This window comes from Notothenia coriiceps, unplaced genomic scaffold (assembly GCF_000735185.1).
Source record: "Notothenia coriiceps isolate Sejong01 unplaced genomic scaffold, NC01 NC01_scaffold00003129, whole genome shotgun sequence".
NCBI classification, from domain to species: Eukaryota; Metazoa; Chordata; class Actinopteri; order Perciformes; family Nototheniidae; genus Notothenia; species Notothenia coriiceps.
Window position 1 is genome coordinate 31766 of NW_011335830.1, and position 27395 is coordinate 59160.

At 39.3% G+C, this 27395-nt stretch overlaps 2 protein-coding genes across 2 annotated transcripts in view; one reads left to right on the forward strand and one right to left on the reverse strand.

The window, feature by feature from the left end:
• Nucleotides 1-1446: 1446 nt before the first annotated feature.
• On the reverse strand, nucleotides 1447-5339 carry mal2 (mal, T cell differentiation protein 2). The gene is made up of 3 exons (XM_010766147.1): nucleotides 5099-5339; nucleotides 3315-3515; nucleotides 1447-1521 (listed from the first exon to the last, which is right to left on the reverse strand). Exons 1-3 carry the CDS (start codon nucleotides 5300-5302, stop codon nucleotides 1450-1452), a joined length of 477 nt encoding a protein of 158 aa, XP_010764449.1. The 5' UTR covers nucleotides 5303-5339; the 3' UTR covers nucleotides 1447-1449.
• Nucleotides 5340-6658: 1319 nt separating this feature from the next.
• LOC104941107 (metastasis suppressor protein 1-like) overlaps nucleotides 6659-27395 on the forward strand; it is a 30210-nt gene continuing 9473 nt past the window's right edge. The window contains exons 1-3 of the mRNA XM_010766155.1: nucleotides 6659-6796; nucleotides 9774-9805; nucleotides 10309-10382. Coding sequence (XP_010764457.1) covers nucleotides 6659-6796; nucleotides 9774-9805; nucleotides 10309-10382 — 244 coding nt within the window. The remainder of the gene's footprint in view (nucleotides 6797-9773; nucleotides 9806-10308; nucleotides 10383-27395) is intronic.

Genomic DNA, 27395 nt, shown 5'->3' on the forward strand with positions numbered 1-27395 from the left:
CTCATCTCTACATCAAAAACTTGTAACACCAACTGGTGTATCGGAGAAAACTACCAGCCCAAGCAACATGTGGTGGAGATAGCCCTAACACCAACTCAAATAGTTAGTCTCAAATAGATGTTATGGACAAATGCTTTATAGATGCTATTGAAATGCACATTAAAACATCTGAAATGGACCAAAACTTCTGCTACGAAGAGAACATTGGAAAAAACATGTTAGATATGAAGTAGACTAAACCTCAACTTGTGAAGATTCAGAAACAAAACGCAATATTTATTATGAAATCCCAAAAGTACTTCTCGGCTTTATTTGCATATCGTTTAATGTCATTTGAGTTTATTGGTAAACAACAGGGCTAAATCACTGTTTTACCCTCTCACAGATGAAGAGATGGACCTTGTTCACTTTGTTTAATTATTTTTTTACTTGAGTGCCTTATTGTTGCATCACTGTGGCAGGAAACACTGCACCCTGTAATGATGCTCAGACAAGAGCTTATTTTTTCTTCAAAACCTTTATTTGTGTAGTTCTTAAAAGCATTTCAAATTTCAAGAAAAACCAAGTGTTAAAACAATTTATTAAAAACGATTTTAAGTTAACAACATGTATATGCAAAAAAAAAGCATACAGTAAATACAACTAATACATCATGTAGCAATATGATTATTGATGCTATACTCGCATACATTTAATGGTCCATTAGTAGATTAAGATCACGGTTTAAAATATAGTAGCTGACTGATGAGAAACAGTCAAAATGGAGTTAGCCACAAATGACTGCACTCAGAAAGTTTAAACATTTACACATATTATTATGTAACTTGTGTTAACTGAGAATGGAATAATTGTTACAATATATGAACAACTGAACACGTTGGATACAAAGTTCTCACAACAAGAATTGCAACTTTGAAATTTAAATATCAGATCAATTTACACTTTTAATAGGATTACATTGAAATGTAATAGAATTCATATCAAAATCTAGTGAGAAAATAGCTCCTTAGCACCAAGGAAACTGAAGGAAAGTAAAAACCATCATCTTTCAAACAAATTGCAGCATCACATTATTGTTATACAGTGCATTATCCATGAGCAGCATTAATAGGCATGTTGTAGTGGTCATTTAAAAAAGGGGAATAGTTCCTCCTATGAGAATGACCGTGTACAGCCAACTTAAACTGCAATTCTTTATTACTATCCTGTATAGACACTTCAAACAGCCCTCACTGAACCTACCTGAACCCAAACCTTTAACAGATTTATTGTCCAGAAAACTTAACACATGTTTGATTGAGGCAGACATTTTAAATATATGTATTACTTTTCCCTTTTTATGATGCAAGTTAACCAACAGGAAATAACTGATGGTGTGCTGATTTTAATACATGCTGAAGTCATGTAAATGTTTTTAAACTGAAGTTTCCACAGTTTAGTTTTTTCTGGTTACGACATCCACCTCTTGAATCCCATCACCATACTGCAGCCATAACATAATGTCACCACAAATGCAAATACCTGGGATAAAAAGATAAAAGGAGAGAGAGCAAAAACACAGTTGGTCAGAAATACCCCAGCAATTTCACTCACATTTACTGACTGATAACTTATTAGTTTGTTCCATATCTATTTATAATATTTTTTTAGCTCAGTAGGTTCCTACAGGTCTGTAGGATCACTTACTAATTGTAATCAGCCCAAAACAACATTTAAGTATATACACTGGAGGAAATAAGTATTTGTTCCCTTGCCGATTTTGTAAGTTTACCCACTTACAAAGAAGTGAACAGTCTTTATTTGACTAATGAGAGAGAATATCAAAAAGAAAAAATCCAGAAATTGACATTATATAAAAGATACAAATGTATTTGTATTTAACTGTGGGAAATAAGTATTTGATCCCCTTGCAACCAACAGGAATTCTGGCTTCCACAGACCAGTTACATAAGTCCTCTTCCTTTAAAAAAAGTACTCCTAATATCAACTTGTTACCTGTATAAAAGACACCTGTCCACAGAATCAATCAATCTGATTCCAACCGCTCAACCATGGGCAAGACTAAAGAGCTGTCTAAGGACCTCAGGGACAAGACAGTAGACCTGCAAAAGGCCGGGATTGGCTACAAGACCATCAGAAAGCAGCTTGGTGAGAAGTAGACAACTGTTGGTGCCATTATTCAGAAGGACAATGTGTGTGTTTCTAAATGGAAGAAAGACAAAATGAGCATCAATCGCCGTCTGACTTGGGCTCCACACAAGATCTCGTGAGGGAAAGGTGAGGGATCAGCCAAGAACTACACGGGAGGAACTTGTTGATGATCTCAAGGCAGCTGGGACCACAGTCACCAAGAAAACTATTGGTAACACATTACACAATAATGGATAAAATCCTGCAGCGCTGCAAGGGCCCCCTGCTCAAGAAGAACATGAAAGGCCCATCTGAAATGTGCCAATCGTCATCTGAATGAGAAGGCTTGGGAGAATGTGATGTGGTCAGATGAGAACAAAATCCAGATAAAGGCATCAACTCGACACACCGTGTTTGGAGGAAGAGATATGCTGACTATAACCCCAGAACACCATCCCCAACGTCAAGCATGGAGGTGGAAACATTATGCTTTGGGGGTGAGGAGTGGACCAAAATCCTTCCTGAGATGTGCACAGACCTGGAGACCAACTACAAGAAGTGTCTGACCTCTGTCTGTCCAACGAGGGTTTCTCCACCAAGTACTAACACATGTTTTGCAAGGGGATCAAACATTTATTTCCCACAGTTAAATGCAAATCAATTTTTATCTTTTCAGTAATGTCAATTTCTCGATTTTTTTTTGTTGATATTCTCTCTCTCATTAGTACAATTAACCTACCATTAAAATCATAGATTGTTCATTTGTTTCTAAGTGGGCAAACTAACTAAATCTGCAAGGGATCAAATACTTATTTCCTCCACTATATATATAAATTAAACAAAGAATAGCAAGCAAAGTCAAGAATTTGTACTTCTTTGTACACAAATGTGTCACCTGAGGTGTTTCTCTGAAAGTAAGCTATTAAGAGCCTGAAAGAATAACAGGGTGGATATCAGATATAGTTCATCAATTAACTTTTCGTAGAAACTTTGGATTCTTTTTCAAGTCTTTCTAAGGCACTCAGCAGGTACCTTCCTAAGTCAAATGTAACAGGGTTTAACATTATGGTACATTTCATTAAATAATACTGAGTCCATTATGATAATATGATTTAAAACACACACACTTTGCACACACACACTGTGATACAGACTTCATTTAAAAACAGGTATATAGCACTCACCGTGGCTGCCACATTAACACTGTATTGCCTGTCATCCATGACTGTGAATATATTGCCCCGAGGGTAAGCTATACACATGACAGTTTCAGTGCTGTTGGGCAGTATCTTGATGTGGGCTCCTCCATTAGCTGCCGTAGTTGCTGCCTCCAACACAAAGGCGGCAAAGTAGAAAAGCAATGCCATAAAATGGTAAGTTACATCCTGTGGGACAAAAAAAAGTATGCATTAGATATAAAAACAAAACAGTAATAGCAGCAGTTGGATATAAAGAATGGCCAAAATGTCAGTTGTATCCCCTCGGGTAATTATTAGACAATGCACTGGTAACTAAAGCTACCTGGACTTTGGAAGTCACATAACAAACATGGCCATCTGTCAATAACCCAAGCTTTTACACTAATTAACTTTACACAAGAGCAACACAAAAACATGGCAAATTATAGAAACATTTAAAATAAAAAGGAGTATAAAATGGAAGTCAACATTATTAAGGAAAAACCACAAAGAAAGACAGAGAGAGGGATTAAGATGCAGAGGGAAAAAGGGAGTGTCAGAATATTTAAGCAGGTTAATAAGACTGTGTTGTCGCTGGACTATAGGCAGGCCTTTGTTATAGTGTGAGCTCATCATCCATGTCACTCATTGTTCGGCCGAAAACAAACAAACCCAGCCACCGGGCTCCTTCTGGGAGCAGAGCCTGGAGCCTGAGGTAAGGCTGGCTCTGTCTGAGGACCCAGACGCATCACACAGTACATAACAGTGACTTAATGTGTTTATATATACCGGTATGTACATTTAACAGTGCATCACTTTTCTATCATACAGTATATATCATACCTTGCACTCACAGAGAATGCTCCCCAGTGCTGCTTAGAGATTGTCTTGTAATAGTGATTTTATGTTGTTTACATTATATATTTTCCATCCACAACTTTATGTAGGTGAAAATGTTTATTGAAAATGTCATAAGCAGGGTATTTAATGCCTATAACCTAGACCCATTATGGTTATGGATGTTTTGACAAGCAAACTAGACATAACTTGCAGATGTTCTGCTGAAATATATACTCATTTGCTGCACTGATTTCTAGCATCTTGAGCCACACGCTTGGCATGATCTTAGAGAGCTAATAAATAGATGATCTGCCTCGCTGTGCAGTTAGATCGAAGAAGAAGCAATTTTTTTAGTACTTGCATTACAAGCAAGCCCTCCAGCTACTGTTTTTTATGCTTGTTCTAGATGGTAAAAAATACTGTTCCATAAAATTCATTGTCTTTTTTATAGGCTAAAAGAAGTTAAGTTTTTGCAACAGTGCACACACGAACACACTGGTTATAGGTGATAGGTGATTTGAAACAACTATTTTCTCATAGATTTAATTCATGATATAATCAGTAAAACAACTCGAATGTAATCTGTGTGCCCACACTTGAATAGGTGCTGTGTGGTGGTGGATGATTTGAGTGATTTTCCTTTTGTTTCTCATAGATACAAACTTACATAACAACTTGAAAATGTAACTTTAGAATATAATGCAATCTTTAATCAATTATACTAACAAAAACGTATTTACTTTTTTTTTTACTTCTCATATATTAAAAGGAATTATTTAAAATAAATACAGTGTTTCCCCTACCATTGTCTTGGAGGGGCGCTGCGCCCCCCCAACGGAGCCCCACGCCATTTTTTTTAATATATATATATATAGCACCAAATTGCACCCTAAGAAAAAATATCCCAGCAGGCTGACTATGTTATCTCAACTCATTTGTCTACAGCTCACCAGAACGTTCCAGTCTGTGATGATGCGGTCAGCCAGGCCAGTGACGAGGAAGATGAGGTAGGTGGAGGATAGGATGAAGGAGGTGATGGAGACAAACATCACCCAGCCCTGCAGCAGAGGCACGGGAACATTGGAGGAAGCCACCAGGATCCATACAAGACCACCAAATAACTGGGGGTAGAAATAAACACTCCTATTGGTCATTTTGTTTCATGGACACATTTGCACAGATACAGGTTTAAAGTAAACGACTTATGATGCAATACAAAGGCATGAGGTAGGTGTTTTTTTCTTACGGATGCCTATATCCAATTTTTTCCAATACCATAACCCAGATAACAGAATACTGATCCTGCTATACCTCTTTGTTTTCCAAATTGCAACCAAATGTTAGTAGGGGAGAACGGGGTAAGTTGAGCCAGTGGGTAAGTTGAACCACCCCCTGTAACCAGGCAACGCCTTATAGTTGTAATCAAGTGACCAGAAATTATGCAAGCTCCACCCATTTCTCATTGCCTGTGAAAGAGAGATACTCATTGTGGTCTGGTAAGTAAACATTTTTACAAAAAAACGTTTTTTGCTTGTCAAAGTACATTTTCTAGATGTCAGCTATATCGGCTATCATGTCAAAAAAATGTATCTAGGTTTAAACACATACAGGACTGTCTCAGAAAATTAGAATATTGTGATAAAGTTCTTTATTTTCTGTAATGCAATTAAAAAAACAAAAATGTCATACATTCTGGATTCATTACAAATCAACTGAAATATTGCAAGCCTTTTATTATTTTAATATTGCTGATTATGGCATACAGCTTAAGAAAACTCAAATATCCTATCTCTAAATATTAGAATATCATGAAAAAGTATACTAGTAGGGTGTTCAACGAATCACTTGAATCGTCTAATTAACTCGAAACACCTGCAAGGGTTTCCTAAGCCTTGAAAAACACTCAGCTTGGTTCAGTAAACTAANGAAAATTATCTGTCATTGTCCTTCATGTCCTTGCCATGCAATTGTAGACAGAATCCATTTGACACGCTTTAGAATTAACAACCATAAACTTCTTATTGAATATGGTCGATACACAAATACTCCTGTGAATGACAGGTTGTGCAAACATTGCCATGAGATTGAGGATGAAAATCATTTCCTCCTAGAATGTAAACGTCATTATAAAACTTTTGATAAATTCAATCTTTAATCTAGAACTTCCTAACCTAATAAAATCTCTTATTTGATATGTCCATTAATAATAATAATAATAATAATAATAATTGTAAAGTATATAATGCTAAGAAGAAAGGGCTGTACCCGTCAAATTTACCCACCTTTCATTTTATTGGTTCAACCAAAGAGGTGCGTTTCACATCCTTCATGGCAACCAGTGCTGTTCTCAATACAGCTTTTTCTAACACCACAGTGTCGAATTCCCTGTGTAAATATATGCAATCCAAGTCGTCTGTGAACAGTTTATTTTCAAGCTCTTCAAGCTCATGACAACATATGTTCATAAGAGGGTTGTCCATGGCTACATACCGATCGCAAGTACACCATTCATGTACAGGTCTCCCTACTCGCCCCCAGAAATCAATTGCACGAGTAAAGGGATCGTCTCCAGCAAGATCACCGTGCTGTTCATCCTCATCGTCACTGTCCCTGGATTCCTGACGGTTCTGGCCACTTGGCTCGAACCTGTATGGCTGAATTCCCCCATCCAATCTCTCCACATTGCTCAAAACTTCTTCCTCGGTTGACGAGTCCGAACTCAAATACTCCGCCATGTTTTCGTCGAATGAGCTGTCGTGTTTACAAAGTGAACGCATAGGTGACGTCACGACCTAGTTTTTCGGATCATGTGACTACTGAAAATGGCCAAAATGGCAGCTGCCTGACGGAATATACAGGTTTTGATAAAAAAGAGCTATAAAATCATTATTTACCGGGGAATATCGCTGATTTCTTCAGGGTATGGTTTAAACATAATGTTTCACTAAATACTGAAGTTTTTATTAACTATCTAACGACTAGAGCCTTCCTTTAAAGATCGTTTCCAGCCACTTAAACTTAGCTAAACTAGCCCTTTAGACTACAACATAACCCCCCATACCCAAGGACCTCTGTAATCTGCTTGGGGACCGGGCTACATAGAAGGATACACACACACACACACATACAGTAAATCACAAACACACCCACCTTCCCTCCGGCCTGGATAAGTGACTAGCCAGCAGTGGTAGCGGCATGTCTGTGTGTAATGACGTCCTGAGGCACACTGCTCTGTAATTTAGACCCTCTGCGCCCCTCTCAACTAGGAAATCAACCAATTACAGTGCTAGGCCTGTTCTGTCTTTTTTTTTTTTGTCCAAATATGCAGTTTTTTCCCTGGCCATTCTGGTTTTGAGCAGCCATCACACACGCACGCACACGCACGCACGGGCACAGAACAGCTTTGAAGAAAGAGGGCAGGGTGGAATATAGGCTAGCTGATTTCTAATCACAGTCCTCTTTCAACTTGAGTGTTTGGTGGCTCATGGTTGTTGCAGCTGTGTCAGAGCTATGCCTCCCTCCTATTGCTTCTGAGGTTTTTTTGTGAAAAAAGACCACCTAAAAAACTTCAAATTCATCGTATGAGCTTTATGGTTAAACAATTTAATTTGTCTCATGGAGGAGCCCTTTAATATGTAGAAATTAGTGGACAAATATATAGATACAAATTAGTAGTTTGATAGACGGATACATACAGTACAGACATATGTACATATAAAAACTTGCTTAAAACATGCTCAAAGGACTTATCTCTGTCATGAGTCTTTGTATGATGTGTCAAACAAGTAGTGTTAAACACAACCTCTTTCTATAATTCCTATTTACTACAGTCACATTCCAGGCTCAGTTGTACTAAGAATAGATGGGAGCAGCAGTGCTGAATGTATCATTGTCAGGGAGAGCTACGCCAGGGTCTTTGGGGAGTTTAGATTGGCTCGGCCAGGGCCTTGTGGAATAGATATGTTAGAGTCGTTTGTCTTGACTCCCGGACAGGGGCGTGTGCAGATTTTAAGGCCAATGGTAGCACTCGGTTAATTGTCGGAGCACTGTACGGAGCGGCAGAAATGCCTTTTCTTTTTAAATGTCAACGCAAATCTTGAGGCTTTTTTGCTTACAGGATGAGGATGAGCTTAAATTAATACCTGATAATATTAATTATTAGTCACTGTCAACTGAGCCGGAAATGTTTTGTTTGGTTGATTTTTCAATAATGATCATTTCACAATTCTTGGCAATGTCGCATTTAACTTTCGATGACTGGATCCACTTAGAGTAGGCTGTTAAAACCACGTTCCCACACAAACCTGTTTTTGATTGATACATTAAACTTGACTGAACAAGACCCGGCTGCTAGTGCACGTAAAATAAAATCCACAGACCAGTGTATATAGGGTATAAATGAGTGGAGACGGATATCAGTTGGAGGTTGCTCTGGTGGCCGCAGTGGGCTTTAAATAGAAAGGAATCTGTGTGTGCCTGTGCGTATGTCTCTTTTTCCACATGCAGGACACACCCTTGGATCTTCTGGTCAGCTCTGCAAAAACACAGCACTTATTAGCCAATATTTTAGGAAGTTTTTGAGTGACAAAGGAAGTTCCTTAATTTACTTAATACTAAAGCTTGCCTGTCAAATGAATGTAGAAGAATCTTAAGGCCTGTAATTCAGTTTTGGGTCAGTGTTGTTCACCAGTTATGTTCTGTTTTTCCTTTTGTTCATGCTTTGTAGAAGGCCCCTCTAAGATGTTAACTCCATAAAGTGACTGATAACTTTAACAGACTTGAGATGGTTTAGATTTAGAAAATACTTCTCAACTCAGCATTATGAACATCTTCTAAGAACAATTTTAATCCATAGTGTATTTTAAATAATTGATCATGCTAAAAACTACTCAGTAATATCAGAAAACAGACAGATATGCAATGGTGTTAAAATACACCTTAAATATCCATCTGCAAGTCAAAGTTGAGAGATGCCAGCAGCCTGTTCTCAGCTGGTGTTTTTCCCACTTGTTAAAGTTACCTGTCTGGTGTGTTTATGGAAACTCACAGGTTGTCTGCTGATGGTTTTCTGTCAGCCCTTCAAAGATAAGAGGTGTTAACAAATGAAGCTTTTCACGGAGCTTAGACAAACATGCTTATTCTGGCTGAACGGACCTTGGACATTTTCCGAGCAATTGTGTTTTTTTGTTTGTTGCATGCATGATTTATGGGAATGATGTCTCTATTCATGGGATCAGATATTGCATAAAAGCATGTACACACACACTAAGAGCGTCATCTCCATACCTGTGATGTTAGTCATGAGGCTTGTTACTTCTGGAGAAGGTGAGTCCGTGTTTGCCAGTTAACTAGTCATCTGGCCTGCCAATGAGGCAACATGTTGCCAGCAAGCAAAGTAACTAGTCAGCTAGTTTACCAGCAAGTATGAGTAAAACTGAGAGTAATCTTTCACCAAGCATCCCCTTTTTCTTTTTTAAATGACCACTCGAATCTTGACCTTTCTTTAGTCTTCAGCATTATTTTATACTGCAATTTGTGAATACTTTGTGGTTAACCACACACGATAAAAAGCAGGTATGAGTTGGGAATTTCCCATAAGCCCTTTTTCCATTTGAGTCTGAACAGGGTAGATCCCACATTGATCCCTTCATTGACCTGTAAGTGTGGCAAACTGGGCTCAGGGCTGCTGAGCCTGGACAGATTCCAGCGGTCTCCAAGTAATCAAAGAGACATTCCTCACACAGCGGGGCACGTTTAAGTTTGAACTTACTCACACTTTCACAATACATACAGACACTATCATTCATACTTAAGTGTTCAAATTACCAGGATGTAAGCTTCATAATCTAACATTTGTACACATTTAGTTTGTGCATGCCTGCGCAGAAGGTGTTTATCTCTCTACATTTTCAGAGCCAAAGAAGATCTGATGAGTTTATCATCTCATTTCTTTCGTTGCTTGCCAACACTTGTATGTCATTGCTGTTGTAGATCAGCCACTTGTGTTCACGTAACCTTTGACTGATTTGAAGTACCTCTACTGCTAATTAGTTTCTCCTTTTTTGTAGAGCTTTATTTATTAAAAAACATGGTATTGTAAATGGTTTCACATCAGTAAAGTCAGTGGGATTTTCATACTAAACCTCTCTTTTCTCTCCAGGGCGACGGTGGTTGCTGTGGCGGCTTTCCTCGATGCCTTTCAGAAAGTGGCCGACCTGGCTACCAACTCACGAGGTATGAATAAACTCATGTATTTATAGGCTTGAGTGTATAAACAGTGGTCTTCTACGGCAGAACTATCTCTTAACTCTCAAAGGAAACTGTGTAATTTCCACTCTTAGTAGCACAGTGCTTCCAGAGTTAAATCAGTTAACCCACTGTTGTCTGGGCACCTATGTGTCAGTATGTCTGTCTGTGTAGCCCCACTGTGCAAATCCAGTCTTTCACTCCACTGTGCTGAGAAGTTGTTTGCTTTATCGTATGGGTAGTAAATCCGTCACCATGCTGTTTGAAGCTCTGCTGCTGGCTTTGTCTTCGACCTCTACCCCCTTTCTTCCCCTGCGTTCCGCCCCCCACCTCTGCTACATCTGGACTCTCCTGCAGAGTCGGTTTCATCTCAGTAAGAGAGGGGAAGAGAGAGTGAAAGCTCTCATCCCTCTCTGGCTTTGACACCTCTGTGTCCACTCCATACTACTAATACTATTAATAGGAACTGAGACGGGCACACACATTCATCACCTTGCTCACTGCAGAGACAAAGAGAGAGGGGGGAGAAAGATTGGGGTGTACAGGGAGTCATCATTCTCTCTCTCCCCCTCGGTCCAAATGTTTTCTGCAAAGGAATCTGAGTCAGTCAGCTGAAGAGCGTTGCGTCACCTTTCATCATTCTCTTTACATTATTGTATCTTAGCTAAGCAGTATCACATGACGCTCTTATCATGAGGTCGTGCTCTGGTGCTCAGGCTTTGCTGTTCACCTGAGCTCCTCAGCATAGAGGCAAGGATAATGTGTTATAATGTTGCTGACACACTGCTATCTCTATCACAGATGGATAACATGTCCAAATGATAATCGTGCCATAATGAGTCCTAATTACCTCGGATATATTTTCCTCCAGGCTTCAGTTGTATATCTTTGCGCATTCCTAAAATGTTTATACAAGCCATATACCTCCTGTATAGGGTCTAATGAGGGCCCCACTCCTAATGCCTCTAAGCCTTTCATTTTGCTTATACTTTTTCTTAATAATGCTTTGACAGCATAATAATGCAAATGGTTTTCAAATTTTTATCATGTATTTTTATTTTAAATATTGTAATTTGGAAAAAACTACCAGTTCAGTACCCTGTTTTAAAGGAAACGTAACATATATCTCACAGCGAGGTCTTTTTATGTTGTGTTAGGTGAGTGAGGGTTTTTGGCTTTCTTGTTTGAAGTTTTGATGTATTGAGCTCACTCAAGGACCTATAAACAGTTCCTAGAAGGAAAGGAGAGTACGACTGAAAGAATGGTTTCCTCCTTACCTCTAAAGTTAACCTATTTTTAAAGATACTAGAAATATAGTTTTTGGTGGTTTGTGGTCTCAAGAGGCTTCAATAATTGGATAGGAGGTTAGGTCAGCCCACACAGCGGCACATTATATATGTTTGACAAAGAAAGAAATATGTAATAACTTCATCTCTGCAGTGTAATGTACTGTTGACTTATCTGTTGACTCATCTGTCACCAAACCAAAGTGCTCTGTGTGTGATGGACCTCTAGACAGCCCGGGGTCCCCGCCTCTACTCTGTGAAGATCAGCTTACTGTATTGTTCACCTACAAAGCAGAAGAGCAAAGTATGTTTTCTAAAGACATGGCTTATGTCTCTGTGTGTGCGTGCTTAATGCAGTAGCTTTGATGTTAAAGACCACTGGCATGCCTTTGTGTCTAGATCAGATAAAGTATTGACTGAAAAACCAAAAGATTTACTCATCATGATTAGCCAGAAACTTTTTATATCTTTCTCCATCTTCTTACCCTCCTGTGTGTCTTCAAGTCCTAACCTGTTTACTACAGAAATTAACATAGTAACACCATGGAAAGCAGGTGTTTGTGAATCAGAGGTGTTTGTGGGGTAAGGGGCTTAATTGAAAAAGGAAACAGCCCTTCTGCACCCTACCACCACAGCATAGAGACCGCCAACTTGTAATGTTCTTATATAATGATAAAGCGAGGCACACAAACAAAGAGTTACCCAGAGATGTGGCGGTGCATGTTTTAACAGGCGCCAAGTCTCCTAATCAGGAGAACAAAGCTTCCAGCCGCCTTTGAAAACGGCTACTGTTATATTGCCTTGTAGATATTGGCAGTGATGATGGCTCATAAAGGGTGATCATCACTAGACTCTGCAGACTTTGATATGTGACAGCACTTTTTGTATTAGTGTAACACTGAAGCAGCATGATCAGAAGCTTGAAAGACACTTGCAAGGGAGGGAGGCAAAGCTGGATCCTCAACTGCAATGTTTGAAGGTTCATCTTTGTTAAAATGTGCATATGTGAAAACATTTTATAAGGCCTTTTGTGTTAAAAAACATTCAGTGGGTGAACGTTTTATCAAAGAACACTAACCACATTTGATTTTTTAGGCTTTTGCTCCAGAACCAAGTCAAATGTTGAGACACTGGTGGCTGTTTGTTTACCTCACCAGGAGTTGTGTAATTTTCATCATAGGTTAAATATGTGTTAACAGAACAACAACCCATCTCAACTCTTCTCAATGATGTCACTAAATGCAGTCTGTTAAGATGCATGAAGATAACGGGAAAACAACTCATTCGCCCAAGCTGACCTTTTGCCCAAGACTTCCCTTTGAATTTATAAATACCTTAAGGCTTTTCACCAATTTGTTTTATCTTTCTTTCAAGAATAAATAGTTCCACTTTTATAACATTTGAATGTTACTCAATGTCATTATCAGTGTTGAGAGGCTGTTTGAATGACTCTGTTAGACCTGCTCAGTGGATGTTTGTTATATTCAAATACAGTTTATCCTAATGAAATCCTTGATGTTGTTCATATTGAATCATATCTCAAAAGCTTTTCACTCTTCCTTTGGTAAAATAGCCTAAAATCCAACTACATAGAAGAAAAAAAAATCTAAACATGAAAGCAAATGTTTTTTTTAAACATAGGCATGTAGATTTAGTAAATGTTTACTGTCATTAACATAGTTTGTTTAATGTAAAACACAGAGGATGTTAAACAATCTTTTAGTTCAAACATCAGTAAATGCTCATTGATGCTCTCACCACGGCTGTGTTGTAAAAACCGTTTACTGAGTTTTGGAAACGGCCCAGTTAGTTTGTAGCATATCAGATGTTTCATGCTGTTTGTTTTTTCATTTGTGATTTATTTGAACTTATTTAGGAAAACCAGATGCGAGACTAAACAGAGGAGAAAGATTTAGAAAAAGTTGGACACCGGGCCAGATTTTGACGAACGTGGACCAGCACTCAATAGTAAAGTAAGGGTTAGAATAGGAATGAGGATTTAGATGCAAGAATCAATGAGTATTAGCAAACTCTCCGAGTACCTCTCTTTATAGTCAAGAATTGTAACGGTGAAGTCCTGTATTACTGGTTTACAGTTGAGTGAAATAAAATAATTGGAATGCCAAGTGGAGAAAGATTGAACAAAAGAAAGAAAGACTTAAGACTCTACAGACAAAGCCTTTCTCTTCCTCTGTTGTGCTCAAGTATTCAGTGTATTGGAGAGATGGTGAACTTGGATACAGCAGACTGGGTTTGACACGTTGGTCGATCATATAAATACAGACAGGATCATTTTTATAGATTCAAATGATAATGGCTATATACTCATAAACAAAGATGCTCACACACCTCTACACATTGAACTGCACTCATTGGAAGACACGTTCATGTACACGGACAGAGGATTAGCAGAAAGCACCTGTTTGGCTGTGCTTTGTAGGATTTGGACCTTCTCTGTGCACAAAGGGCTCACTTTGCTTTGTAGTCTCAGTCTGATGAAGTACATTGAAGTTGCCTCTCGTTTATACTTGTATTCCAGATGTGTTTTGAACTTCAGCTCAATGTGTCTGCATAGTTTTTATTTTTCAAGTTTATTCTAACAGGGTCAGGGTTGTACTATTTCATACGGATTCCATTTGTAAAATAACACTGCCCTTTTCCCTTTGTTCCGAGTCATATCCCTGTGGACATATATTCACCCACTTGTTTGTTTTCTGCCTTCCTCTTTTGTCTTGCAGCTTTGTTTGTTTTAGCCGTAGGTGCAGAGTATGGACAGCTTAGCGTTGGCTCGTCCATGTACTTTCAAAATGGATCAGAGCATTTTTCAGTATGGTCTAAAGCCCTGATTCTCCCACAACAAGTTTCTAAGAAGTGACCTGAGTTCACTTTTAACACTGATTAATCATTAAGAAAGTTTACCATACACACCAGCTCCAAACCGCTGAATTGTGTTTGTGCTGTGAAGCAGGAAACTAACATAAACACGGATAAATGGAAAAAATCAATAAATGACCTTATAAACTCAATGTAAAACATTTGCGAGAGACTAAAAGTTGTGTTTACAATGTGTTGACGTTACTTTTTCTTAATCGTTGACCCATGACAGAAGCTTATATCACATCTAAAATGTTGTTGGTTCGCTGTCTTCACAATAATCCTTTTCACTCATTCAATAATTTAATTAAAAATAATATAAAAATATATTGTTTGTCTGTCACAATAAGAGGGTTATCTTACTTCACTCTTATTTTGTCACTTATTGCAGACTTTCCTTCTCTCTTTTTCCATGGATCTCCTTTTCATTGACCTTCATTACACTTTGACCCCTTGTCTTTTTTCTCACAGTTCTAGTTAGTTTTTAACCTTGAACCAGCACACATCTAAAAAACGTTACATCAGACACATATTCATTTTCTGATGCCACTAACACACTCACACCAGGACACTCGCACCACGCACCCACAGAGTACTGAGAAGCAGTGTGACCGTGTTTGCTCTAATGGGTCTATTTGATTTAAACTCATGTGTGCCACATCAACGTTAATGATTAAACATGTTTTGGGTCTGACTTGATAGAAGTGATCAGGCCACATTGAACAATGTCCAAGAGACTGATAAATAAGCAGTTACCAAGAGGTGTCAACAAAATGGCCGTAGGGAAAAAATGTGATGCTCCAATATTTAGTTATCTCCAAACTCAATAAGCTTTCAGTCGAAGCTCCTATGATTTAAACGCAACACTATTCTTGTTCCCAGCCTCTCATGACTTCTCTGCATAGTGTTCAATTTCAAAATGGAAAAAGTTCAAAGTGACTAATTTACCTTAATATTTCACAAGTATTAAGAAGAGTCGGAGCATATCCTTAACAATAGCTTTAGTTGCGGTGTACGCAATAATGATTTAATTAGAAGGAAACAAAATAAAGACATGCTTGAAGCACTGGATTAGTTCAATTTGATTAGTTAATTGTATGAAGTTAAATGAGCAGAATGGCTCACATTGATTCAGATCACATTCGGTCCATAATCTCCTTACTTTTTTATCACCTTCCCAAATTTGACTTCTTGGCTGTTTATAAGTAGCCCGTGTGGGGAGCCCTCTAAAATCCAACAAGTTGTTTTTCTGCATGAGAGCTCAGTTGTTTTCAGAGAATCATGCTGTTTCTAAAATACAACCATGTCTTTCCCCCATGTCCCATGCTAGGTTACGATGCAGTGTAGAAAACAATTCATGATGGATCTATTGAAGCACAGGCTGCAACTTTAAGTAGAAGAAAAGTACATGCTGCATACTTTTCATTAAGTACTTCTGCCTTCCAACAAACACACTTAAGATTTTGTACAATTATTGCGTAAGGCCATGCTGATAGCTTTAAACATGACTTGATATTTTGTAATCTTCAGTTTAGCTCTTTTTCAGCTGTAGGCTAAGACAAAGCCAGAAAGTCTCAACTACGGTATATGTTCTCCCTCTGAAAACATGAAACTGCGCTAGTCATTGGTGAAGAATGGGACAAAGGCCTTTTGAGTCCACGAAGAGAGTGACAGGGAGAGAACAGACGCAGAAGAACAGAGGAGGCAAAGGAATAATCCGTTCTCTTGTTTCACCAAGCGCCATTTCATTTTCCATGTAGATCCCCTCTTTCCCTCTGATTTGTATCAAATTATTCTTCCGTCATAGTTTCCTTCTGGGTATAATGGGTGTGTGTCTGGGTCTGTTTCTGTGCCTGCGTAATCATCTTTTTTTAGCTTTTGTGTCTGTTTTTGTGTTCATAACAGTAGAACAGTGCTACCTATTTGTGGTATTCCATTCAGCAAGTGAGTGCAAAAGTGATTTTGCTTACACTCAAAGTAACAGCTGACGGCAACCAGGCTGCATATGGAGATTAAGTCATTCGATACAAGGAGAGCAAATAAGGAGAGCAGATGTTAAAAATAACACACAAATGCAATTTTGACCCTTTCCAAGAATTACATATTTTACACTAAAAACAGAAGGATTAATAATACATAAGAAAATATTCTCAGTGGCTGTAAACTTTGAAGGAAAAGAATATTTTGACCTTATTAAGGTTACCAGACTCTACCTTTTCTTGGGAGACGGAGCTTTACTGAAGTTTTACGACACTAAATACATATATGTCTTGTTAGAGGCTTCCTTTGACCAATATTTAAATCATTGAGTCTGACCCTGAAAGCCACTGTTCTTGCTTATTGAATGTATAAAAAACGTTCACATACAATTAATGCAACACCCTATTTCTCACCAAAACCATAGCATAATAGTTTGTTCACACGGATATAAAGATAACCAAGCCTGTGTCGCATGTTGGCTGGCAGCTGTCAGGACACCGTCTGTGCATGTAGAGTGAGTATTTGTGTGTGTTCTTATACTATGTGTGTGTGTGTGTATAATCTAATCCCAGTGGCTCTGTCAGCAGCTTCAGTGTTGAGTCTGCTTGAACACGCCTGACTCTGTCGAGATGAAATAGACACCTGCCACACAGCTAGCATGTAGAAGCGTGTTGGACCGATTTGGACCTCAAAAAGGTTATTAAGTTGTGCAAACATGTTCTTAGAGCCCATAATTACTTGAATCCCATGTCGTTATTGAGTGTTATGAGCAGGAGAAATTAATCATAAACAGAGCATTACATCACATTCAACACTTCCATATCACTAGAATTGTGAATACATGGTAAATACATGGCTCCTCATTTGTATTTAAAATGTAATGTTGAGATCATGTTAAACATTTCTTTTTTTAATAACCTGTTTTAGCACAGCTACTTTTAACTTTGTAGCCTACAAGAAGAAGCTACTTAAAGGTCTCCATAGACCTCGTTTTCCCAATGATTCCAAGTGAGGCATCTTATTGTCCTGATGTAGACGTCTACTGTGTTATTGTTACCGGTACTACTGTCTGTCTGGATGAATGCCAGCTATTGTTGTCAATGATGCAGTCCTGTTGTCATTATTACAATAATTGCTGTTATCAATCCATACTTCCTTTATTCCAACACTTTCTGTTCTGTTATTTGACTCACCTCTTATTCACTTGAACCTGTGGTGAAATTAAACGCCAATAGAACGTTGACTTGAAAAAGCCCATTATGTCAAAGGAAGCTGAAGCCTTTCTAACACTTTCATGATTAGTCTCAGTAGACATTGAGAGGCTGAGGATGGGGCTTTGGATTTGATATGCTTATAGTGAAGCACTGGTTGCTTTGCTCGATCACAGATCAAGGCAGGTTGACAGGTTGAGATGATTTTGGCAAGTTCTCTCATTGCCCAATATTTTCCAGGTTGCTTTGAGAAAAAGTAGCTGTGCTACATACTTCTGACCTCGATGCACTGCCTAGCTTCAGCCCATTGTATAACCTCTCCCATTTACTTCAATGGCTCCCCTCCTTATGGAATAGCTTAGTTCCACTGAGGCCCCGGTGTGCCTACAATGAGTTCAGCACACGGAAATAACTTCCAATTTAGAGTTGTGTAGGTTCTACATGTTGAACTATCTGCAGTGTACTTTTGTCTCCGTTTTACCCCAACATGTCTCTGAAACTGAAAAAATATCAACTACAGAATAGCAATACATACATATTGCATACATAGTTGTCCATGCTGTGTTTAGCCGATGTTAGGGGTAAGTGGGGCAGTAAAGATGTCTCTATAGATTTACCTTCTGCTATTTGAAGTCATCTGGTAATGCACTTGGTGCCTCAGTTAATGCAGGGTAGAAGCTGTCACAACTGTTGTCTATTATCTATGCCTGTCACTATTAAAGCCATGGATAACATATTCATATCATATCTTCCTTTTTAACTTTTAAATTCAGGTAGTTGTTGATTGAGTGTATAAAGATATAGGATTAGCAGTCGGTGTACACATGAACTACAAACTGTAGATCTATGTTATCTTTGAGTCTGAATTAGTTCTATGGGAGTACAAAATGTGTGTGTGTGTGTGTGTGTGTGTGTGTGTGTGTGTGTGTGTGTGTGTGTGTGTGTGTGTGTGTGTGTGTTACACATGTGTGTGTGTGAGTGTGTCCTGGTTGTTTCTCAATGAGGTCTCTGTTCCCTCTTTCTCATCCCCTTCTACTGAGTGACGCTGAGCCATAATTACTGTGAACTAGCACAGATCCAGCCTATTTTAGTTCAAATTAATCCAGACTGAAATTAGAAAGTAAAACACTTGTTTCTTTTGAGCTGCTCTGAGGAACACTTGATGATCCTCCAAATGTCACCTGGATGCAGATGTACTGTTACTTGAATGCCTCCAAGACAAAAGTAAAGATGTCGGTTAAGTGATCACACAGCCACATTGGCATTCAAATCCAAAACTAGAATGCTCTGAACTTGAGACTGTTGTGGAACAGACATCAGTCTTATTCGGTCTGTATTTTGCTCATTTCTCTAAGCCGGCTCTGTTTGCTGTGCCATGGACAGAGCCCCATACAGCTCGGCACAAAACAAATCGGGCCCTTTCCTCTCTTCCCCTCTCAGTTCATGGCTTGGCCTCTTTAGATCCTGAACTAGCCCACTGTCTCAATGCCCTCTGTGACAGGGCTCTGTCCCCGTTTCCAGTTGCAGTCCAAGACCAGCCTGGGTGTGCCCGTTTCCTGCTCTCTGTCCAGCACAGACCTAGATCCCATCCCCTGGACCAGCTCCATGCTCAATCCAGCCTCTGTTCTCCCACCCTGACCATACCCTGGGAATCTTACAGATCACTGGAACCAGCAATTAAATCAGTTAATGGGTCAAATACACAAGGTCACAAATAGACTCACAGACTAATTCAAGCTTGCACACCCTTGTGTGCACATGCACACATATAAATACACAAGTATAGTTTCAACTATACAGACTCAAATGTTTAATGATCTCTGCCCTCTACCACTCATATACAATAGGCTCCTCAGGCTTTTTCTAGGGCTGGTCTTTCTTTCTGCTGTTAAACTCTTTTGTCACGTCTCATGGTAGACTCAGTAGTCTTGCCATCTACTTTGCTCTATAAAACACATTAACAGAAAATACAACACTCTTTGAAGTGTTTAGCCACAACCATCTGGTTTATTACAAACATCTACCCATTGAAATGTAAAATTCAGTGCTCTTGTCACCGAGTTAGAGGACACAAATTTGTGGGTGTATGTTATGCTGTGTATGTGTGGATAATAGGACACAGGACACTCTGTCTTCAAAACAGACAGAGAATGCATGTGTTGGCGTGACACAGGGGAGAGCAGTTCAATCACCTTTGAGTATGTTTGACCCAGAAAAGGATCGGAGTCCTCTGTGCAATTGACTATGCTTTCATGCAATGTGTGTCCACACAAGTGTCTGTGGGTGTTAGCGCTGTTTGTGTTTAAACATAAACCCGGTTAGACCAGTGTGCTTGGGATTTGGAACATCTGACATGCATGCAAAGCCAAATTCAAAACACCTTTCGGGAAATGAGCTTCAGACTATTGTTTTTTTTTAGGTGGTTTAGTGTAATTCAAACCAAGAAAGTTGACAAATTGATAATCCTTTTTGTGACATTTTTTTTCAGACTTATATTTGATTTCAGTGGTTTCTTTTGTCTCCTCTTTGGTTAATACGAAAACTGAAATTGGTGGCCTTGCAAAAGATGTTTCAGGTATTGTACATGTAAATAAAAACAACAGTAGGGAGTCAAGTTCATGTTGGTTGTGTGCACCTGCTTATCCTATTCATTTCTTGTTCGACAATTTCTCAGTTGATTTCAGTAAACGTTCACCACTTTATTAAGGTTAAAACCTGGGCTGATGACATCTTCTCCGTCCTATGTGACTGTGTTCCTGAGAAACTGGGCGCAACCAAGCTAGCCTGGACACGAGTTTCTTCAAACAAGTGTTGTGAGTGTTTGTGTGTAATTGGATCCATCTGTGGACTGTGAGTGCACGTACTAATTTGTTTAGCATTTGTGTCTGGCTCACAAATGTAAATGTTGTCACTGTGTGTTAATTCTAGGTTTCTCTGTCTGTAAAAGTTAACACTGAACACATTAACACACGACCACATCCCAGCAGCCAGGCAGGCTGTAGCCCAACACAGTCTGCTTTTGTTCTATACCATGCACACACTCTTATAGACTCTCACTGGGTTTCATAGAGATGCTAACGCTTACAGTCAGAGCTCTGCCCTCCCGTACTCCTGGTTAGAGTACCAGCACTGTCTACAGAGGAATAATCCCACATAATCAGAAGAACTTTGTGTCTGAATACTTTGGCTCAATATGCAGTGATTTTAAATGTAAGCAGTCCCTTCAGTGACAACAAATGAATAGCATGTAACTTGTTTCCCGTTTGCCCTTTGATAAGTATTCAAAAATCATTTGAAATGGCCTGTATGCTTTCATCTTTCTCTACCTTCATCTCTAACCTTAGTTGTTCCTGACTTTGTTCCCTCTCTTTCTCCACCTCCTCCTCTCCTTTGCACACGGTCACCTCCTGTCAGAGACCCTGCTGTTGAGACCAGGTGCAACAGACATTTTGTGACAGCAACTCCAAACTTCCTTTTTGTTTATCATCAGGAACTTTCTGCTCAATTGAATCTCACCAAGGAGAGAGAGAAAGGATGGATGTAGAGATAAAGGGCATTAAGAAGTAACAATAATAGGAGGTATGGCTGTGTGCTCAGAGTATCCAGTATTTAAGGATTTATACTTGAGAATAGACTGCAACAGTTACACATTTGCATAGATACTCAAAGATAAAAACATGCATGCACACACAGTGGGATACCATCATCAGCTTGTTGTAGTGTAGCTGGGCGGCTTAGCCATCTGCTTCAACGTCACTATCGAAGGTGATTCAGTCCTTCCCAGTCAGTCACCAGAACAGCTTTTATCTTCTTTATTATTTTAAAATAAAGATAGGTGACCTTAAACTGTGGAGGATATTCATCTTATACTCCTGTTTGCAATACTTTTGAGCTAAATTAATTCAGTGAATGTGTTGTAAAATGTGGTAATGGAGCATGCCTCTCTTTCAAAAGATTCAAATGGTGTGAGTTTATGTCTGAGTGTGTGAGATAGTACTGCCATTGTATTGGTTGATAGATGGATAAGTAATGGTTTGGTTAAGTCCATTCAAGTTACTCAGTCAGCGAGTTGACTCGGTGAGCTCTCAGTGTCTGGGTTGTTCCCTATCGTCCCATAGACACTTCATAAAACACTCAGAATGAATGATGTATTTGTGTGTGTGCGGGGCGGGTAGATGGATATGGGGTGACATCAGGGTGGAGAATGTCCCCTAACTCTTTGACAGTATAGAGGGCTCTTACACAAGCACAGCCGTTCAAACGCATGCAGGCATGCAAAGGCGCAGACACACACATGGTAGATGTAATCTGGTGGTCATTATTGCAAACAAGGCAGTGTTGTGTTGTACTGACAAACAGTTCAGTCTTTCCAGTGTGTGTCTGGTTTAAATTATCACCAGTATCTTCCAGACTGGAGGCCTCCCAGTCGCTCTCCCTACAGGGAAAAGGAAGGTCACTGGCACATTCACACACTAAGTGCAGAAGGTGAGAAGCCAAACGTTTTTAGATATTTGGGATACACTGTGTGGAAGGTGGCAAGTAAGGCTAGAACCTGATCTCCATAGCTTTTATGTGTCTGACAATTTAACCACAGACTGCTGACAGAAATGTGTCAGAGAAAAACGTGTAGCAGAATGGCTTGTCTAAATTGTGTTTCAGGTGGGATTTACCCTCAACAACCAGAATTTCATCATTTTATTACAGATTTGAAAGTCAATTTCATTCCAGATAATCTGACCATTGGTGGAGGCCACCGTATTGGATTATTGTTTGAAATGGCAAGCAAAGAAGCAGGGACCCGTTCGGTGTATTGCACCAATGGGAAGCGGACACTTTTGGCACAATTTTTCAAAGGTTATATTTGTTTCATTCAGCTCATACCTTAGACCCCTTTGTGGTAGATATTTGCACCTGATACCTCACTTGAATATCTCTGCCTGTAAAGAAATACAGAATTGGGTTTCAAACTGAATGTGTGACTGATGCAGGCAGCTTTGGCTGTTTACTCTTACATTAAAGACTAATGTGACTCAGACCCCATGACTCAGTTCATTCAGTTGGTATTGCGTTTAGTTATTGCGGTGGAAATATGAACCTCTGTCCTTTTCACTGCAAATGATTAACTGCGACATCAGACTATTTGCACGTTTTCACCATATGCTGATGTCACGCTGGTCTGTACTTCTGAACCAACAGTGTCTCAATACGATTTTTGAAAAGTACCTTAACATTAGCCTGAAAGTTGGTTTGCTTGTTTTAATTACTGTTATCATTGGGACTGCTTCTCAGTTCTGCAGAGCCAAGTATGGCTTAACTATTACCCAAAAAGCAATGAATTGAGTTCATTGGTTGAAGTGCTAGTAAATCCTTTCTGTATCTGTCGGTGAAATGTGTGTCAGACCAGAAAGGAAGATTAGAGAGAAAGTGGGGCACTAAAGCCCGGAAAAGAGCAAGAGTGGGCTCTAGAGTAATCTATCCTTTTGCTCCTATTCTCCCTCTCTGTCATTCTCTCTCTCTGGTCATCTGATGACGTGCTTAAAACCCCTCTTTGGGGGCTTTAATTGGTTGGATTCCGGGCAGCAGACTTATAACTGCTATTGAGCCGTTACATGCCGTGTAGAACAGTATGTAGGCACTGGCTATCAGGGGATGAAGACCCATTTTGCCAGCTCTATTAACAATGCTGATGTTTTAGAGGTTAACTGTTCAGACAGCATTCGATGAGATCAACTTTTATTGACACCTGTGCTGATTATTGTTGTCAAACGGTCCATTTGTCATAGATGTTGCCTAACATTATTGGCCTGAGTGTCACTATTTGATACAGTCATACTAGGGAGAGGCATTTTGCACACATTCATCATTCCACCTGAGATTCAAGATGTGACATGCAGCTCTGAAGACCTTGATCAGATGTTAACTTCCTGCTACTTTATTTGGGGAACAATGGGTACTGCGCATCCTTTTTTTTGTTATTAAAAGAGGGATGTTGGCCATTATATATGTGTACGTTACTTCCATTATATTCTCTCCCATCGGACTTTCTCCTCTTCTCTTCGAGCATTTATTTCTGTCCTGTCTCTGACCGTTCATTGAACTGTCCGACTGCTTACAGACTGGATTAACTCAGGCTCCATGTTAACATTATGGTACTACATTCACAGAGACATCCGAGACGAGGGGTGGGAACAGAAGACTAGGCCACTACAGAATGAAACCTGAAAGACATACAACTATACTGAGTGTACAATGGAGAACAGCTACATCAGACAGAGAAAAGCTCAACAGAAAAAATCAAAGCAATACAGTCAAATAAAAGGGGAGGGGTGAATATCCTCCATGACCTACATTTGCATTACAATCTGCAGCTGATGCATGTGCAGTTTTTATATTACACTGTAAAAGCACAGTAAGCCAGTTAGTATAAATTACCATGTCAAGTCTGCCTGGAGACAGTTTGCTAGCTTGGGATTTCTGTGGAGAGACCACCCTGGTACTTACTTTCCTGTTGTACAAATGATCTTGTAAAGCATGTGAATACTAGAAATCACACTTCCTAAAGTTCTCCTCTGCTCAACACTTTGTCTCTAGGTAGAAGTGCCAAGAATATTCATGCCATTTAATAATGGACTAAAGACTGTGTTCCTTTACTAAAGCTATACTCACTACATTGTGGACTTCAGTCCAATAGTAGACTCAAAAACATCTAAAAGAGACATTTGTATCTGAATATTTTGATGTAGGCACCCGTAGACATGTTATGTATTGCTTATATTGCTGTACCAGTGAATGATCTCAGATCCAGCATTTCTATAGCTTTAATGATAGTGTATTGTGCAAATGGAAATAGCATTTACCATTTAAATAAGGACCAAATGTTTATGAATGTGCATGATGAGAAGTAATTCACATGGCACACCATAGAGTTTGATAGGAAAAGGGATGGCAGCATTTAGTTTGATGAGAGCTTTGCATTCTTGCTATCATAATTGGTTCCCATCCATTGCTTCACTATCCATTCATGCTACAGTGCTTTTTGGCAGACGTGGTGGAGGAGGCGGGGAATGACTGTGGAAGGGTGTAGAAATACAGGAGCTCTGTAAGCAAACAAATGAGAAATAGACGCAAAATTTGGAGCATTTGTTAGCTATCTTCTTTTGTTTCTCTGCGGCTTGGAGACTTAGCTTTCGCACTGCCGAACCACACTGAGGTGGCATCCTATCACTCAAATGACTAACCGTTGTCCTCTTTACTCCTCCACTTTATTTTAACAACGAAAATCTATATATATACCTTTTCCTAGGTTCTGCTTTCCCTGAAGAACTCCTCGCCCACTCTTCATGGCCCATTTTCTCTATTTTGCCTGAATCATTGTATCAACACTTTTACAATGTTGCTGTATTAGTTACAGTGTTCATTAGTATTCTGGGTGCAGCCCAACATTGATACACTGACACACTTATGGTTATCAGCTGCAACTTTGTCTCGTGTACATCAGTCCTTAACTCTTTGACAGCAGTACATCTCAATATCATCATGACATCATTTGTCACTGTAATGAATCCAAAGGCTGCTTTGACTTTCCACACCAAGAGTGAGAGGACAGGAAAGAGGAGGAGGAGTGCAGGAAGGAAGTGAAAAGAGAGGGGGGAAGAGAGTTGGAACATGGGGGAAAGGATAGGGTGAGAATAGGAGAGGGAATTGGGAGGGTTAGGAGAGAAAAATAAGAAACACGATCAGGGCAGAAAAAGAGGGAAAATAGAAGCACATGTGGATGAAAGAGGAAAGGAGATGGGGGAGATACAGCCTTCAGAGAGTGGAGGAGGGTAAGAGGGAATCTCATGCTCTGTTCAGGATGCATTTCACTGCATTGCAGTGGCACACCGACACACATTTAAAACTACAGTTTCCGATAAGTCTCTATTGGTTCTTTTAGAGATGACAGATTGTTAATGCCTCTAGTAGAATTGCAGTCAGTATTATAATCTGCCACATTGTTGGCCCATTGCCAATGTTGATGAATATCGTCACCAAGCTACACACCCAGTCATCTTTCACCATCTGCACAAAGACACTCAGACGTCAGCCCGCTGTTGTTTTGATGCCTCATTTGGCTATGATGCAAACCATTGACAAACAACATCATGGGTTTGAACCTGAACAGCTCCCTCCTCTGTCCTTCTGTCTCTCCTGTGAATATGATGCTCACGTGTTACAGAAATGTCTCTTTAACTTATAATGGTTAGTAGATAAGAGTATTTAGTCTCTCTTTAGTTTGTGTGTCCTTTTTCATGGTAGTGTTCGGATTATTGAAATCATGTTAGACATAGTAGTAATGCTGATATCGTTATCAAAGTACTGGCTCTTTTGATTCCAATCTTCTTTTTTTCCAGATTATTTAACCATTGTGACCATATCATTTCTGCCTAACACTAGAAAATACACCTTTTTATATAACTGAATAAAACCAGATAATGCCACAACATGTATATCTTGTGTTTAAAGCAAATTCCATCAATATAGCACCAATAACATTACCACCAGACTCAACCAAAGAAGTTTTCAATACCGGAAAACCTTTTTTTCAACCTGTAAACGTACTGAAATCTGAACATAATCTTCATCCTTTTTCATTCTCCCTCTCTCCTTTCTTTCAACTCCTCTGCTCTGTGCACATCCTCTCCTTCATGTCCCTTCTCCTGTCTTCTGAAGACAGCTGTTGGGAGCTGCAGTCAGACTGTCCAGAGTTTCTGTGTGTCAGCACTGGTCACACTGCAGCAGGTGCGTGTGTGTTTTCGCTCGCCCACACGTTTCCATGTGTTGTTGCCCATTGAGGCTAGACTCTCTGGTGTGTGTGTGTGTGTGGGTAGACAGGGCAAGCTGACTCTCTGTCAGCAGCTATTGATGAATGAAGATGTGAGCGTGGTTCCCAAGGAGGCCAGGGCAACTATTACAGCAGACTATAATAAGCCTTGACCTTGGAGACCATGCTGATTTTTAACCCTACATATCTCCTTGCTTAACCCCATAACTTGTATGATTGCATTGTAGATTTATCAAGATCGTTGTTTTGATTTATTGTTTTCACTTATTCACTGCTACATTCATTCACTTTTTCAACAAGTCCGAGACTAATTCAAACCACTCACAATGCACTAATTAGTTTATTGAATATTTAACTATAGACTTTCAGTATGATACCACACTGACAGAGTAGAAATATAAATCAAAAAATGAAATCCTAGCCTGTCTCTCTGCTTTGTGGGTGGCTCCATCTGTGTATGCCAACTGCTCAGCTACGAGTGTGTGGGGAGGGGTGTGTGAAATAATTCTTTACTCGGGTCTCTCTCTTTAACACAGTAACACACAGGAATACGTCATTTTTGTTATGCTCTGTTGCCAAATAATTAGTGTCTATTTTTGAAAGGATATTATAAGTTCAAAATAAACTTTTGAAAATAAAAAGTTCAATGTCTGTGTTGTTTGGGATACTTTACAGCATAAGATGCAGCAGAGGCCCTTTACTATGTTATCAATGATGCATTGCCTCCCTAGCATTAGTGATACACAGCACGCAGCCAGCATCGTTTTTAATAAGAAACATAAAGAAGAAAATATGCATTTCCTAAATGTAGCCTTCTTACTGTTGA

Bases quoted from the DNA above. Each gene is read 5' to 3' on its own strand.
- mal2 (XM_010766147.1), bottom strand. From the start codon at position 5,302: ATGACCAATAGGAGTGTTTATTTCTACCCCCAGTTATTTGGTGGTCTT. The intron at 3,516-5,098 runs GTGAGCTGTAGA...TTTGTCCCACAG, and splicing joins TCACAGACTGGAACGTTCTG to GATGTAACTTACCATTTTAT. The intron at 1,522-3,314 runs GTGAGTGCTATA...TTTTTATCCCAG, and splicing joins GTGTTAATGTGGCAGCCACG to GTATTTGCATTTGTGGTGAC.